Below are 17390 nucleotides of genomic sequence, written 5' to 3'. Positions count from 1 at the left end.
AGTCAACCTGTCAAAACTCCTTCCTTACTGTTTTGTTCACTAATCACTATCTTGTTTGAGGGCCATGCCAAAAGGGAGACGCTTGTCACCCGATCACCAAGCCAGGGAAGGAAAACGCCTCCAGACAGAGCCAGTGCTTTCCTCCTCTCTCCCAACAGCTCATCACTAACCATGCTCGGCCTCGCGGGCAGCGCCCGGGACCTGCAGGGATTTCTCCAGCGTGGCATGGCAGGTCGGCCCCAGCAGAGACGCTGCCCGGAGGTACGGCCATCGCCAGCCACTTGGCTCTGTCTCCGTGCCACCTCTCGCCACGGCTCTGTCTCCGTGCCACCTCGCGTGCGTGCGATGAACCAGGCCTCCAAAACAGTCCTGGGTAAGAATCACCTTTAATGCTGTTCCCACTCCTTTCCCCTGCCTCACAAAAATACTGCTGGATGTACAGTAAAGCAAGGAAATACCATGGGAAGCGGGGGGGGGGAATGAATTAAAAGAAATTTGCACACCACTGTGTTAGAGCATCTCATTAAGAGCAGCCACTTTTTATCTGTAGGGCAAGTAATTGCAGTACTATCGCAGCAGTAACATCATGCATCAGAGAAGGTGACAACATTTTTAGGGGTATTTATCGTAAGCATACGAAATTCAATGCTGTACCCCGCAAATTAATTTTCAAGGGTGACAGAAGTCAGCTGGCTGTTATTGCTAATAGCTAGAAAAGACTCACTTAATCACTTTGCCTTTTTATTTGTAAAAGATAAAGAAACATTTCTTTCACTAATAGTTTCATGCTTGTTTCATCTCATTTTATCCGGACTGCAAGATCTGTTTAATTTCATTTGATCAGTTTTCTAAGGATCTTAGAACTACCATATTTTTATAATCTTGTTATACCCATGAGATAAAAAACGATTATTTGCCCTGCCCACCATTTCCCAAATGGGCAAGCAAGACAGAAAGAAATCGAGTGACTTGGTCAAGGTCATGCCGAGATTCTGTAGCAAAACTGGAGAATTAGAAACCTGAACTTGATTCTGAAAATAGCCATAAAGGGAACTTCCTCACCGAGCCAACAGGGATTCTACAGACCTGGACATCTCCTGCTATGTTTTTTAATAACACACATAACCACAGATAACCCAGCTCTGACTGGACAGATCCCGTTATTTCTCTCAGCTGAAAGACAGAGTAAATTCTCTATAACAAATAAAACTAACCTACCACCACTCCCAGATGAGGGGAGCCCAAAGTTTAGCAAAGGCACTTGAAAGTGTATCAATTGCTGGTTCTGAAAATTTCATATAAGAGGTCTGCATCACAGGGGTGTCTCTATGCAGAGGAAGAAAATGGTAACATTCATATTTTAAATTTTTCCTCCTAAATCTTAGCAGAGCCGTAGTGCAAGTTCAAGGGAAATCTCCACCTCAAAGTTCTGTATATTCAGCACGCGTTGCTCATGACATTTTACCGTTGAGTGGTGAATTGTTCAGCACTGTGCTACATCTGAATTTTTCCATCAGCTTTTATATAAACACGAAATAAATTACTCAACCCTCCCTGCCCCCGACGACTGGGAGAAAGACAGGTGCCAGTGCAATTCTGTTTGCGGCTGCACGTGTTTAACAGCCTCGGAAACTCTCTTTTGCCCCTGTCCATGCTGTGCAGGAACGAAGCAGGAGCGCACAAACAACGCAGCAGAAACCAGCCACCAACTTCAAAGGAGGAGCTGGAGGCTGCACTGCGAACGGGACACAAATGAGTAAAGTCTATAGTAACAGCAAGTATATGTATGTATAAGCACCGCCCAGCTGCCTGGTTCACTACATTCTGTCCACATGAGGCAAACGTCCTGCAGTGGAAAACACGAGGTGTTTTCCGGAGACGGTTTCAAAAGGGTGTGAGGGTACAGCAGCCATTTATAGGCACAGAAACACCAACAGCCGCTCATGACGATAACACCTGAAAGCTGACCAGACACGGCATTTGACCCAGACCTCTAAACCTGAACAGTGGAGCCGAAGCGATAGTCTGAACATTTTGGGCGAGTCGGACATCAACAGATGCTTTAGACTGATGCAGTGTTAATGGGAGGAGCAGGTATGTCAAACTAAGTCACCGGCTGCGTCCAAGCTGCGGTTTCCATCTCTCTTCCAAGCTGTGTTGAAGTACATTGGCAGAAGAACATCCATCAGGGATGTATCAAATGCTGACCACAGCAGTATTTGTCCTCTGCAAAGAGGGTAGAAGCAGAACAGTCGAATCTGCATAAACATCGCATTAATAACAGACTGGGTGAAGATTGCCTTTTAATATAGAACTCCAGCTGAAACACCTACTTATTTCAAAGTTCAGAGAAGCTGCTTTGGCTGTTAGTATGGGTGAATATTTCAGTACCCACTCCCACGGAAGGCTGTGTGTACAATGTCGTGCCACAGGTCTCAGGCTAGGACCTCATGCTCCTTCCCCTGGCTCAGCAGTCCGGGGATTGGTGTTGTAGGCAACACCCAAAGTCATACTGTTTGAGTTGTGGTTGGGTAAGGGCGTGGGGAACCAGCCATCGCTAGCACACGCAAACCCCTACAAACAGAGGGAACATTTTGGAGCTCAGAGCAGACGCACCGACTGCTTTTCTGAAGAACAGGCGAGACCACATCTGCCTCTGCTGGTTTCTCTCGCACTACAAATCTACCTTAATGATTATTTACACTTCCCTCTCCCAACCTTCCTCTCTCCTCTTATATAAACATACTATAAATACAGACTTGGCAAAAGGCCCATCAATCTGCTGCTCAGCTTCCCCAGATCCTAAAGGTCTTTCTCTGGACAAGCAGTGATTTAGCTCCAAGTTCCTGTAAGCCCAAGCAACTTCTTCCAACCTCCATCAGCACTAATGTGACACATGCCCTTGTGCTACCGATGAGAGACCTGTACCTTGAGAAACCAAATCCAAATTTCAGCGTGACTCACATGGACTTCTTTATGGGCGTCCTTCTTCTGTGCCTCCCAGAAGCCCTCTATGGGTTCTTCAGGGTTTTGGAGGGAACACTGTCAAAAGCCACCCTACACCCTACCATAGGACTTTGCCCTGAACAAGACCAAGACCTCTGGCCAGTGTCAGATAATCCGTCACTACAAGCTACTTGTATCCAAGCCAGATATTTATTGCTATTGATCTGCCTGGTCCCAGCGAAAGACTTTTGTTCTCTCAACCCGGGACTTTGACCTCAATTAAGTTATGAATTTCAATCCGATAGACTGCTCTACTTACCCTGCTGCTCTCCCTGACTGGATTAATTAGAATTAGCTAGGCTGGGAGTCACCCCGAGCGCCTCATGGATCATGTTATTTTAATAATAAATAAAGAGACAGCAGCAGCATACAAGGAAGGATTTTGAAAGATTGTTCATCCAAGAGCATCATTCAGAACCTGCCAATACTAATTTCTCTGAGTTTGATTACCTCATTTACTTCTTTTTATTTCTATTCATTAATTGAGTTTTATCCCCCATTACTTCAGCTCCCCAAATGTGCCCTTCCTATAAAGGAACCAGACACACACTTTGCTGTTACAAAGTTTTATTACTGCAGCTCATCAAAAGTACAGTTAGCAGGAATGGAATAGTCATTAAGCATTTAATAATCTAATAGTGCTGAGAAAAAAAATATATATGATAGGGGAGGGGGAAAGGAAAGGAGAGGGACGCGGCAAGCCTGTCTATTGCCATAAAGCATGCACTGAGGGCTCTTTGTACAGATAGTTAATTGGCTGGTGGACAAACCTGAGCGCCTTCAAGCAGGTAACATCTAACGCTGGAGAAAACGCACATGGACATTAGGATATTTTCTGACATCACAACACCACCTTTGGAACGAACCTAAAACGGGTTGAATATCAAAGAAAGTTGATTGGCAAGAGGAAGTTTCTGAACTAGTGAGTCGGGGCTTGACAGCTACATTATCCTTATTACTTCTCTTTCCCTATAAAAGCAATTACATCCTTGAAGATGTCGTGCTGCCCAGGACTGTACCGAAATGGATTGTCTCGGCCAGCCATGTCACAGACATACTATGGAGTTATTGACCCATAAGTGAACACTTATTTGTCATGCTCATTTTAATGTTTAATTGGCTGGAACAACAGAAACGGATTTAGATGATGGAAGTTTACCAATTCTGCGAACGCTGGTATCCCACTTGCAGATAGCCAACTCCTAACCAGAGAACAAACATGGCAGACAACTTCAACGCGCTTTCCACCTTCACGTAGTTCAGCCCTTCATTTGATACGAAACCCTTCTCAAGACAGCGTGATTTATTCCAGCCAAGCTGAGCCTTGTCACACGAGGACGGAAGATCCATTTCAACACAGGCTGTCTAAGCTGGGACAGCCAGTTGGTCTATTAGACAAACTAGAAGGTTACTCCAGGACAGGACTCACTTGTTTGGTTGCAAAAGGGAGCAACCGAGCAGTCTCTCTGCGAGAGGCAGAGGGAGGATGGCACCAGACTTTGTTTCCCTACGCAGGGAAGCACTGCTGAGACTTCTGCTACTCCTCACACCAGCAGGGATGCCCATTCACGTGGATTTCCAGAAGCCTTTAGAATCCTAGAATCATTAAGGTTGGAAAAGACCTCGAAGACCATCAAGTCCAACCGTCAACCCAACACCACCGTGCCTGCTAATCCATGTCCTGAAGTGCCACATCTACACGTTGTTTGAACACCTCCAGGGATGATGACTCCACCACTGCCCTGGGCAGCCTGTTTCAATGCGTGACCACTCTTTCAGTAATGAAATTTTTCCCAATATCCAATCTAAACCTCCGCTGATGCAACTTGAGGCCATCCTCTGATGATGCCTCTGAGGAGATGCAACCTCTCGCCAAAGGCTACTAAACGATACTGTCGTAGGGCAAGAGGGAAGGTCTTTGCACTGCTTGACAACTGACCACAAAAGTAAAGATCGAATAGGAATAAACAACCAGCTTCCACAATTTCTGGTGATCGCCAGGGTCTGAGGGATCTTGTGCAAGGGCTTGGGTCGTTCAACCCACACAAAGGAACAGAGGAATCAGGCTGAAAGCAAAGCATCTGAGTCTGCTAAACCAAAGGCCAACTGTAAAATGCTACGAAAGGATCTCAGAGTGACAGGGTGAAAAAAAAACTGCAGACGAAATTCAGTGCTAACAAACACCGAGTAATGCACATGGGGAAAAACAATCTTTAGTCTAAATCCACAGCGATGGGCTCCAAACTAGCTATTACCTCTGCGGAAACAGATCATGAGTTATTATAGACAGCTCTATTATAACACCAGCTCAGTATTCAATGGCAGTTAATAATCAGGCAAACAACAAGGAGTCATTTGAAAAAAAAAAAAAGTAAATAAGAAAACATCATTATATTGCTTCGTTAGATCTCATTTTGCACTTACAGCTTGGGCACTGAGAGAAGCATTACTCCCTCCATCTGAAAGGAGATAAGCAAGAACTAGAAATGATTCAAAAAACCACAAGGAGCAAAGTTACCAAACAGCTTCCAAATGGGGCAGGATTAAATAAATTTAACTCTTCGGTCAGAAAAAGAAGCGATCAAAGGGAATCAAGGAGGGCAATAAAGTCAAAAGCAGGACAGAGCAGGTAACTGGGGGAACAATTACTGTTTCTCATTACACAAGAACGATGGGCTCTCACAGCAGATGATTGTGGCAAGTGCGAAGCAAATGCGCAGTTAAACTACAGAACTCCCTCTGCCATAAAAGGTTGGGAATCCAAAGAGGGATGAGAGAAATTTATCAAAGAAAAATCCAGGAGTGCAAAGCTAATACCAACGGTTCAGCAAGCCTCCAAGCCACAGACTCTGGGAAAATATATGAAATTATCACTGTATGCTTACCCTACTCTGTCCCCTAAGCATTCGCTCTTCCCTGCCACTGGAGACACGAGACTGAGCTAGGCAGACTCCTGCACTGAGAGCTGTTCTCATGGACGCAGAAGTAAGAAGTACGAGATGAGGGAGGAACCCCCTGAATGAGCTTGGCCGTTTCGAGTGCCGATTTCCTACTTAGAATCCATGCAGTCAAGAAACAGCTATGCTCATCAAAAACCTTATTTAAAATCTAAACAAAACAAGCATAAAGAGTTATTCCCCTGACATCTAAAGTGTTCGTACAATCTTATTTAAGAACAGTAACAAAAGTACTTTGGACCAAGGACTGCAAATTCAAGATGCCCCAGTGATGCACCCAGAACTGCTTTTTTGCTGGTTTTTGTTGTGTGTGGGTTTGTCTTGTTTTGTTTTTTAAAGCAAACTGGGAGAGACAACTGACAGCAACAGACGAATATAAAATTCTGTTTGGAAAGTAAACCCAGACTTTCTCATATTTAAAAGTCCTCAGGGAGAAGAGGAGCAGCAGAATTTAACTCCTTCAAAACAGGGAAAGCTTTTTCAAGAGACTGAATGCAAAAAAAAAGAAAAAAAAAAGAAGTTCTAGGAACCATCCGAGCAAAGAGTAGCTGATTGCTTGGCAAAGGTTCTTCCTCTGGCTGGGAGAGGTAATGCCAAGGCTGTAGGAAATGAGACAAGGCTAGAGACCATTCCTATGGTGATTAGAGACCATTCCTATGGTGATGGTTCACCTGAAAAACCAGCTCAGCTACCAGTGGTATCCTGTTTGCGCAGTTAACCAAAGACCTTAATGAGGGGCCAGAGCATTTCCAACAATGAGTTCACAAATTACATGTGTTTTAACCCATGCTTACTTCAAAGATGACCCCAAGACCAGGAGACAAAGAGCATGGGACCATCCCATGTCCTCGCAGGGATGCTCTCAAGGTAAGGCTCTTTCCTGCCTCTGCAAAGACATATGAAGACAGTAGGGAGTAAGACTCCTGTTTCTCCTCTGCTGCAGAACCCACGACAGCACTGCGGTGCCACTTGCACCTACCTCAAAGCCAGCTGCTGCTGGCCTCTGTCTGCTGCGAGCTTTGGCAGAGACCGCAGCCTTTAGTCTGCAAAATAGCTGTGCTGGTCAAGCACAGCAACAGGCACAAGGCTTCCTGATGCAGACGGTGGTCACGCTGCCCAAGCTAAAACTACACGCCTACTGCCAGGCTGCGTTCCTCCTGTACCAGGACCGGCCACGGAAAGTGCCTCCCTCCGCACAGCACAGCCCACAGAACAACGTGATGCCCGCAAGCCGTGCAATCTCACCGCAAATCCACTCAGATGGGCTGCTGTTCTCCGTCCCGGGCTTTGAACCCTCCGTTTTGATCACACCAAAAGCAGCTTTAGATGTTGAGGGTAAAGCAACAGAGACCACCACTCATTTTTTCAGGACCAGTTCTTGGATTTCACTTTTCAAACACTGGTTTTGCATGTCGAGGTTGAAAGGACTGTGTGGACCCTGAAATCGCTGCTGGAACAACACAGCAGCCCGCGGTTGCTCTCTCGGCTGGGGAGCCTGCTTTGCAGGCAACGCTGCACGCGCACGGCCTGAGCAAGGGTGCCAACTGCTCTGCTGCACCAGCAATGAAGCAATGATTCATTGGTCTACAGGGAACAGAAGCAACAAAAGCTGTACACGTCAAGCTGGAAGATGGGAAGAAACAATGCGAAAAAGCCCAGGCTGCACAAGGAGAAGGAAACATCTCATCGTCCGTACAACCTCCAGTTTGTGTCGGTGAGGTGTGAGGTGTCTTCAGAAGCTGAAGAGCCAGCCAGGGGATAAATCTCCGCATCCCCAGCATATACTTAGAACTGCAAATATTTTGCAAATGTTTCTGCTGAAAGGGGACTTTTCTCCCAGTAGGTAAAATCGGCATCTGCTGAGTGGTGACCATTTAACATTCAACCTGCTGCCAATCGACATTCCACAGAGAGACCCGCAGGAGAGACATGGAGCTGTGCCACTTCTAATAACTGTGTGACTGGCACCATGTCAATACTTTAATGTAGAAAGCTACCCTCTGTCACTAAGCAGATCTCTCCTTTCTTTTGGCTAATGGCTTTCACACCCATTGGCAACAACGTCAAGACTGAAGGGGTATGAGCCTGCAGAGCCTTCTGAGCTCTGCTTGGCAAAGCTGACTACAGCGATATTGAGACAGGGATTTGGGGAGGTGGGTAGAAGGAAAGGAGGGAACTACCGTGGTTAACAATTCTGCTCTCGTTGCTTTGCTTTTCATCTTTGTTTAGTGTCTTGAACCGTTTGCCACTGCACCCTCCTGCCGCAGCGACGCTCAATCCAGCAGTACCTGCGACATCCTTTGCTTGCTGTGAGCATAACCACGCCAAACCCTCTGCAGCAATCATCAGATCCAGGACAGGGTTCCTTCCCGGCTTTATGAGCCAGGCTTTTAGTATATTTAGGGAGAAATTTATACCAGGGACATTAACTGCAAGGGCACAAGGCTCAGACATTTTCCTTTTTAATCTCGGCCAGGTTCAGAGAACGGTCGTAACGGCAGAGTGCTTTGGCAGCTGGCACCCCCACCTGCAAGCGTGCTTGCACCGACCCGCTTGCAGCCAAGGCGGCAGGCTGCGCGGACACACACACGTGTTCTGTGGGGAGGGGGAAAGCCGTGTAGATACAGCCCGGGGCCTTCGGGCCTCGGTCAGAACAGTCAAGATGCCCACACTGATTTCCTCTGTCTCCCACACAGAAAAATGAGGGCATGATGTATAATCGGTGCGGGAGGCAGGGAAGGGATGCACGTTTGCTGAACCCAGCTTCAGTTTTAACGTCTACACAACTCCTCCAACACGAGGCCCATGCAGAGACTGAAGCAGTTCATCTTCTTGCTGTGAAATCCAAAAGAACAAGACTGAAAAGAAAACAAAAACCCAGGCAGTGACAGGCAAGCAGGCCTGACTTCTCCCTGCTTCTTTTTATCCCATACAGACACAATCCTTTTAGAGTCAGGCAGGAAAACAGAAAAACCATACAAATAAAACAAAACCAACAGCCCACCAATCTTGGCAATCTTCGACATATCCATAATTTCTACTTCATTTTTAGCTAATGGTGGAAATTAGTCTTTGGATAGTTGATAAAAATCAGCCTGTCTCTGCTGGGTTAGTACCATGATCTGTGGCCCAGCAACTACTTCTGCTACAATTGATTTTCCTTTTTGGCAACCAATAGGCCAGTCAATAATAACGTTGTTTGAGAAGGATTGAGTCATGAGGGAGATGAACCCTCCCTGCCATTTATTATGTTTGTATTGTCTCCATTTGAAAAGATTTTTTCTTTTTTTTTTCCCCCCAGCAGGACGTGAGTGAAGGCATTACAAGGGGACGGCTACTCCAGGTCCCAGCAGCCGGCTGACTCACCAGTGTGTTAGCATGCAAACAGCGAGGAGGGCAGCGGCTGTCTGCTGGAGATGCGTGGCAGGGGACTGTGAAAAGAGACGAGCTGGGGAGGCAACCACGTTCCTGCTACTCTAGATGTCTTTTGGGGGGGCAGAATATCCAGCTAATTCACAATCACATGCTAACAAGCAAGACTTCAGCCCGCTGTGCAGCTCTGTGTGAACTGGTACAAGATACAACATTGACCCCAAAGCACAACCAAGTCTCTCTGCAGGCAGCACAGACACTAGATGCTTTTCAGTGAAGTTACTAGTGTCTATGAATGAATAAAATAAAATCCACATATACTAGCAAGAGATTTCCTAACTCAATGATTTGCAGCTTTGGGTCTCAAGTTTCCTTCTCAAACTCCTGAGGGTCTGTGGGTGACCACTGAGAACTTGCTGACAAGCGGTGTCAAGTCTCAGTACACTGATCTGCAGCTTTACTAGGAAAGTGAAAGGTCAGCAAATAAAAACTGAAGATTGGTTATAGCTTATTTTATCCTTGTAGTCATAATTATAGTACAATTTTAGCATACACAAATGATTACCATAACATTGACAAGCCGATTAATAGAACTGCACAATGACGTAGTTTAAAAATCATAAAATAATCTTTAGATACAATTTTAACTCAGCTGCTCTGCCACACAGATACATACATCGGCCTTAATTATCCTGTGTGCCAAGTGATACAGCTACACTTACAACTAACAATACTTATTTTAAGATGTTGTTCACATGGCCAGATAGGCTTGAAAAGCTTTCTCAAGAGTACGCTGACCTGTGGCAAGCGCTCCAGGACAGCTCCCCATGCATTCCCAAGGGCACGCCCTGAACACACAGATTATTCTTTTGGAGTAAAGAGTACCCACAAATGGAACAAAGCGCAGGCGCAGCAGGTCCAGGAGGAGAGTCTACAGTCTGCTGTTCTACACGTTCCAAATGAGAGATGCTATTTGTCCTTCTCTTTCTCATCGGACAACTACCATACCACCTCGCTCTTTGCCTTTCGTAAAACAGCACTAGTAATCTGTATACCTACCCTGCATAGCATGAGCAATCACGTGTGGCTTTTGCAACAGAGCACAGAATCCTCCTTCTCGAGCCGCAGGAGGAGGTGACCAGACTTAGACCCTGCCCCAGGAGCACTCTTCCACCTCACAGCAGTGTACTGTGCCCAAAATTCCCCCTAAACGCACTAACGGAGCTCCTCTGGAAGCTGGCGGAGCAGCACCTCACCTCCAGGAGCGGAGCCGAGCTCTGCTGTCTCCTCCATGCTGGCACTGCTACACCAGATACAACCGAGGACAAATGAAGTCTCCGACCAGACCAGCTCGCTGCTCTGGGAACGCTGAGGACGCCATGGCACAGCCGCAGCGGAGCGCGAAGCTGAGGTGCAGTTTGTCACGGCTTGCGTTCAGTGCCTCCCCTAGCCCCAGAGACCCTCCTTTCCAAGGCCAGAGAAAACATTGCGAAGAAAAACTCTCCCCGTAGGGGGGATAAAAAGGTTATTCTTTGCTGCTCACCCTCCGCAAGGACAACTTCTTCATGTCTTCACAGATTTTCAAGCTAGAAATGGATATTAGAATCACATTGCTGAGCTCCTTCATAACTGTTCTGTTATGAATCTACTCCCCTTCCTTTCATTTCATCACCCAATTCAAAGCCTGTGCTTTAGGCAAACAGTTCTAGAGGAAGGAGGCTGTTTTCAGACTGAGCCCCAAGCTCAGCGTTTCCAGCTGAGCTCCAAAATACCATACCACCACCCACTCTGGCTCTGAAGATTTAGGTAATTCAATTACATAAATGCTCCTTTTCAAGAAAGTAGAGAAGCCTGTTGCCTTTCTGCATCCCCTCGCCCATGGCAATCGATTACCACCTCTTTTCAAATGTCTTATTAGAGCTAATTATGAACAATCAGAGCACTCAATGGTCACAGCTTTTCAGTGGCATTAGGGAACCACCCTTCTGCAACCGCGGAACCACCGTTTAAAACAAAAAGCACAGGCGCTGGACCACTGCAGTCCAGGAGCGTGTGGTTATTCCCAGAATTAAAGCGGTTTTGAGCACGCTACAGGAACGAGCGAAGCCAGGTGACCTCTCCTCCAAGCTCCCAAGCTCTTCAACAACACACAGCAACAGCTCTATGCTTGCAGAGCCTCTTGATCCAGAGACTGCAAGTGCTTCGACAATGGATAGTGCAAAGATAACTAAAATAAAGCAGCAAAAAGTGCACAAGGCACATTTACAGGCACAGTGAACTGGTATGGCTTGCTCCAGGTCACCTAGCAGAGCACCACCGTCACCGTCTGCTTAGGGCAGCTAAATCCTTTAGCACACTCCAAGACAGCCAAGATGGAAGAGCATTTATTAAAAAGGTAATGGAAGAGAGCATAAATCTGTCGTGCTGTTTGACTAACTTTTTAGAAGCATACTAAAACAGAGGCAATTTTAAAAAAAATTGGTCTATAACATTTCTCTCCTTCACTACCTGCTCATAACCCTCATAATCCCTAATTTATTCTTTATCTCTTACGCTGCCTGCATGTGGGTACTGCTGCAAAACTGAACGAGAGAGAAAAACCCCCGCAGACCTCAGCAGCGGGTGGCAATGGCAGAGGCTGCTCTGGCAGAGGTGAGCCCGCGAAGGGAACCTCTGCCGAGAGCGCATCGCTCCAAAATAGCAGCACCAGCGATTCAGCTCACCAGAGATTCCCTCACACTGATTCAACTCACCAGAGATTCCCTCACACTTCACCCACCGCTCTTTATAGCCTGCCCATTAACTGGTAGCACGTTTGGTCATGCATAATAGCAGATGCGGCGGTGTTTATGGCCTGTTAGGAAGCCAGAGGTTTTCCCTCTCCGTTTTTCTTCTGGTTGCTCTTAAAATTCCTTCTGCTCTCGCTTTGGATGTGAATTCTTACAGGGTAAAGGTCAAAATAAATAAAAAAAAAAAGAGAGAAATAAACATTAGGTCACAAAGTCTTGAAATGTTATTGCAATTTATATATGGCTGAGAATAAAAATGTGTCTGCCTTCTCTGGGAACACACCTACATGTGAACAGAGACCTTTATGAAAAATTCTCCTTTATTACCTTGGTGGGGAGGGAAAAAAAATAAAATCAAAGATTGATTTTCTTTTTATGACTATTATTAACCTTTTGTTATTGGCCAAAAATAATCTGGTTAGAAAATGTGCAATACATCAAAAAGAAAAAAAGAGAAGAATTTAACAGAAAATTAATGCTTAGAGAAAAAATGACTTTCCCTTCAGTCTTTTCTTCCAAGAGTCAGACTTTACCTCCAGAGAAACGAGACAAGCGTCACAGAGAAGTGACATTTCAGACTGCTGCGCAGTACAGGGTCCCAGACAGAACCTCCTCCCGGGCGGTCAGGGCGAAGGGGATGGGCAGGTGTCCGATCCAACGCCTCCCCGATCGCAAGGCAAAGCTGCTCCCACGGGCATCCGACACATCGCTCACCAGCTCTCACTCAGAGGAGATGGTCTAGTCAGACAGTGGGCCACACAAAACCCCCCATCTGCACTGGCTCCACTGCCCCTCTTCTACGTAAGGAAAAACTCCTATAAAACCCATTACAACCGAAACCCCTGAGGTCTAAGCGTGAAGATACGTGTCTCACCAGCTGCTGCAGAGTCACACTTCCTCACACCCATCCCTCCAGCAATTCTGCCCAGGCAAGGGCAAGAAAGACTTTTTTACAACAGTTTAAGGGGTGCGTAAATGCCAACATAGCTATTCGCAGCCTGTGAACGCTACAGGTCTGCTGACAAGCCTGCAGATTGCAACTGTGCTTAAGGTCCACCTCTTGCAAATTCACAGAATCACACAATGGTAGGGGTTGGAAGGGACCTCTGTGGGTCACCCAGTCCAACCCCCTGCTGAAGCAGGGTCACCCAGAGCAGGCTGCACAGGACCTTGTCCAGGCAGGTCTTGAAGATCTCCAGAGAAGGAGACTCCACAGCCTCCCCGGGCAGCCTGTGCCAGGGCTCCATCACCCTCAGAGGGAAGAAGTTCTTCCTCATCTTCAGCCGGAACTTCCTCTGCTTCAGTTTGTGCCCATTGCCCCTTGTCCTGTCACTGGGCACCACTGGAAAGAGTCTGGCCCCACCCTCCTGACACCCACCCTGCAGATGTTTATAACCATTTCTAAGGTCCCCTCTCAGCCTTCTCTTCTCCAGGCTGAACAAGCCCAGCTCCCTCAGCCTTTCCTCACAGGAGAGATGCTCCAGTCCCCTCACCATCCTCATAGCCCTCCGCTGGACTCCAGTAGCTCCTCATCTTTCTTGAAATGGGGAGCCCAGAACTGGATGCAGTACTCCAGATGGGGCCTCACTAGGGCAGAGTAGACTATTGCAAGGCTGCTTAAGAACTCACTGGTAAGAGATAGTAAATTTGTCAGTAGAGGTGGATCTATGTCCAAACTAGGCAGGAGATCAAAGCCAATAAGTGTCATGCTGGTAAAGAGCAGTCAATCATGATTTGACACAAATACATTGGACAACTATTTCTGAACACGATCGCATTTACACAGGTCAGCCTTTAATTACAACAAGGTGACAAAACCAGGAGTGTGGACGCAGGAGCCCAGGCAGGCTCAGGCTGGCTGGAATGAACCACTTGCAAAGTGGCTGCTGACCCAGCGCAGTTCACAGGCATTCCGTTAAGGTACCCTATAACTGCTACCAGTCAAGCTCAGACGCGTGCGCTACAAACTGCAGCGGCTAAAAAGCTGCTTTATGTTCAGTCAAGTCAAATTGTGCTAGAAATGGTGAACACCAAGGGGTAGGTGGGTATATCCTACTGTAGCTGTCATGCCCACCACGCCGTGACCTGAAGCATCACCTACCCCTGTGGCATGCTCTGCCAAAACCAGGCATTTATCAGATACTGTTCTGCTAGGCAAAGGGATTCTCTTTGCATTAGGCCACAAAGTTCTGCTGAGAGTGTAGTGTTACAAAAAAATACACTGGAGCATGCACTCTATGCGGGAAGCTACAAGACACCTTGTCCACATGAAATCCCTCTTGCCACCAGCACCACAAGTCACACCGGAAGCCACAGCCAGGTGATCAGAAAACCTTACTGCAGGGGTAAGTTTCAGCAGGAACTGAAAAAGGCCCCTTATGTCTTTCGCGCAATGAAATTCTGTTATTTTTACCAGGTTACCTTTTTTGGATGTTCTTCTCTGTGATAAGTACCCTGAGTGGACTTGCTATGGAATTTCAGAAGAGTTCAGTTTCATGCAAAACATTTGGTCAGGAGGCTACGTAACACTTCAGTCAAATCCAACTGTTTATTCCTTTCTTACCTGGCCGTTCACATCCGCAGCGTGCTGTAACAGTACTGAAACCAGCTCCTTGTGTCCCCTGTCGCACGCCCAGTGGAGCAGAGCCCGGCCCTGCAATATCCAGGAGAAAATTAATAAAGCCAGCCACAAAAAAAAAAAAAAAAGGCACAGAAAAATCACTGTCCTGCTATTAAGAATGGAGTACCAATAACAAAATTAACACAGACTTTGTAAAAAAACCACACTAGTATTAGTACGTAACATACTATTGCTCCTGATTTTGACTTCCAGAATAACAGTAGAAATGTTAAAAGTGACACACAGCTCAACTTTCCATTAATTTAGCACCAAACCCGTAAGCCAGCAAAAAATTTCGAGGGGAAAAGCAGCAAAGCACGAAAAGCAGGAGCCATGACATGATTTGTTTTCCTATATAGATGTGGGATTTTTTCTGGGAGCAACGACTTCCACAGTAAGGGTAAGATTTTCAACACCGCCTAAGCCACCCGGCCGCCAAGTCCCCAGACGCCCTTTCCTCTGGCAACGCTCAGCCCATGGGCCCTGCCTCTGCTGCAACAGAAGATTAAAACTGGGTGTCTGGGCAGGCATCACCCACGACCGTTCCCTTCTCGGCACTGCCATGCAGGTTGTTGCTGCCATCCATGCCTCCAGCCGCTCCCAAAGCTCCGCAGTTTTCTTCCCATCCCCTCCCAACGAGTCCCTGCACACCTGAAGTCTCTCTGACCCCATGGGAGGGGATGTAATGGGGGCCCAGATCTTCCAGCCCGTCAAGGACACGCGAAGTAGCTTACGACCCCATATCCGAAAACCCAGCTGGCCTCGGATAGAGCTATGGAAGCAGTGAGCCAAGCTTTCGGGGTTGGATTCAGGGGCTCCGCTCCGACTGTGGGCTAGAAGAGCCAGGCCTGCAAAATGTGACGCTTGCTCCTGCCACAGGACGTGACAGCAGAGCTGCGATACAGTGCCACGCACTTTAACAGCCCTGTGCCGAGGCCGGTGGGCTCGTCTTCTTACAGCACACAAATGCATTCAAAGCAGTAACAGAGCCTTTCGACCAGCAGCTCTAAGACATTCGCTATGAACGGTGGAAGATTTTATACATTGGTAACTCCAAAGAGGAAGGCAGCCCCAAGTAGTTTGAGACGGGAGGTTTTCTTCTTTGTTTACTACGCACAGTTGGCAAATCCACCTTGCTGTTGGTATCAGTCTCTCCTGCTTTAGGAAAGCACGTGGCACACTTGCAGGGGATTCCTTGGAAATCACCCTGCAGATAACCAAGAAACCACCCCTGGAGCTGCGGCACCGTCAGACTGCCCCGTGTTTTCCAGTACGCTACACAAAACAGCTGCAGACCTTCACAGATGAAATCGGTTAAATTAGCGCATGCCTGGTTATAAATCTCTCGGCGGAGCAGTGGGGAACAAGGTGAGCAACTCATTTCTCTGCTAATGGGAACCGTGAGCCAAATTTCCCAACCACGGTGCCAAGACAGCAGGAGGGGCAGAAGGCACCTGCGACCGAAGCTCAGGCGGCTTCTGCTGGGTACGCTTGGGCAGGGCAGCCGGGGTAGGACAGGGCCTGGAGGAAGGAAACGCCATCTCAGACACTAAGCAGTAAGCTTTTTAACACGTTTTTTGACCCAGTGAGTAATTAATTTTTGTAACACATAATTTTAATGTTACACTAATTAACCTTGAATTAGAATGAATTTTCTGACAATGGCTTTCTATGGAAGCACTGATGACATCCACAGGCCATTTAATGATTGATGTTCTTGCACTCAATTCCACTATCGAAGTCTAAAAGAGGGAAAGAGTACAATTTAAAACAATTGGTAAACATGGGAAAAATCTTTAATTCATGTTTAGCATCCTTAACTCTTGTCTGGACTGGTAATTACTTAAGACTTTGGATTTCAGTTGGACAAATACCAACTTTTTTTGTGCCACAGATGTTTACCTCCAAAGAAAGATGCACTATCTGCAATACACACAATAGCAATAAATACTTCAACAGATGATTTCACTTTCTTTATATATGTGTAGAGGAATAATATTGTAGTTACGCAAGTGTAATTATTGTGCAATTACAGAACAAAATGAAAGCACTTCTATCCTTGATATCAAAATTCACGTTACGGATCAGCAGCTTTACTATGTTGGTTTGCATCTGTCTCCGGACAAGCAGAATCTCCTTTTATCAGTGCTGAACTTGGCCGAGGCCAACAAAGGAAAACCAACAGTTCGGGAGCAACCGCGCTGCCAGATCCGCAAGCTCAGGGGTACCGCAGCACCGCACAGCCGGTCCCTTCCCGTGACACTGGCAGGCTGGGTCTGCTGCAAACGCTGCCTTTCGAACAAGACAAGAAACTGAAGCCTGGTCACCTACAGTCATTAAAAATCTCCTTGTGCTACTTGCAGGAGTATGGATTTCAAGTCTTGGGCCAATTCCACTTTGGGTAATTACACTCTGCTTACCTATATATTTTCTCTGCAATTCTAAATGGATACAATATTTTCCAATTAGTGCCTTAAATGGCTCTGCATTGTAATTGTGCACCATTAAAAGCTGACACGTTCCACCCAAGAAACGTCTGCATCCTTGCAGCATGCTGCGCCCTAAACACAGGGCGTAAGGGCCCTTGGAGACCGTCTGTGCAGGAGCACGCCATTTGATGGGGATATAGAAACACCTGCAGAAGAA

General features: G+C 46.7%; 1 protein-coding gene across 1 annotated transcript in view; it reads right to left on the bottom strand.

The window, feature by feature from the left end:
• The window catches only part of ACBD6 (acyl-CoA binding domain containing 6), a 91294-nt gene that overhangs the window by 31418 nt on the left and 42486 nt on the right, over positions 1-17390 (bottom strand). Inside the window, exon 6 of the mRNA XM_075422521.1 lies at positions 14688-14777. Within this exon, the coding sequence (XP_075278636.1) occupies positions 14688-14777 (90 nt within the window). The remainder of the gene's footprint in view (positions 1-14687; positions 14778-17390) is intronic.

This window comes from Opisthocomus hoazin, chromosome 6, assembly GCF_030867145.1.
Source record: "Opisthocomus hoazin isolate bOpiHoa1 chromosome 6, bOpiHoa1.hap1, whole genome shotgun sequence".
Classification (NCBI taxonomy): Eukaryota; Metazoa; Chordata; class Aves; order Opisthocomiformes; family Opisthocomidae; genus Opisthocomus; species Opisthocomus hoazin.
The sequence above is the reverse complement of the archived record's forward strand: the minus strand, read 5'-3'. Positions and strand labels throughout refer to the sequence as shown.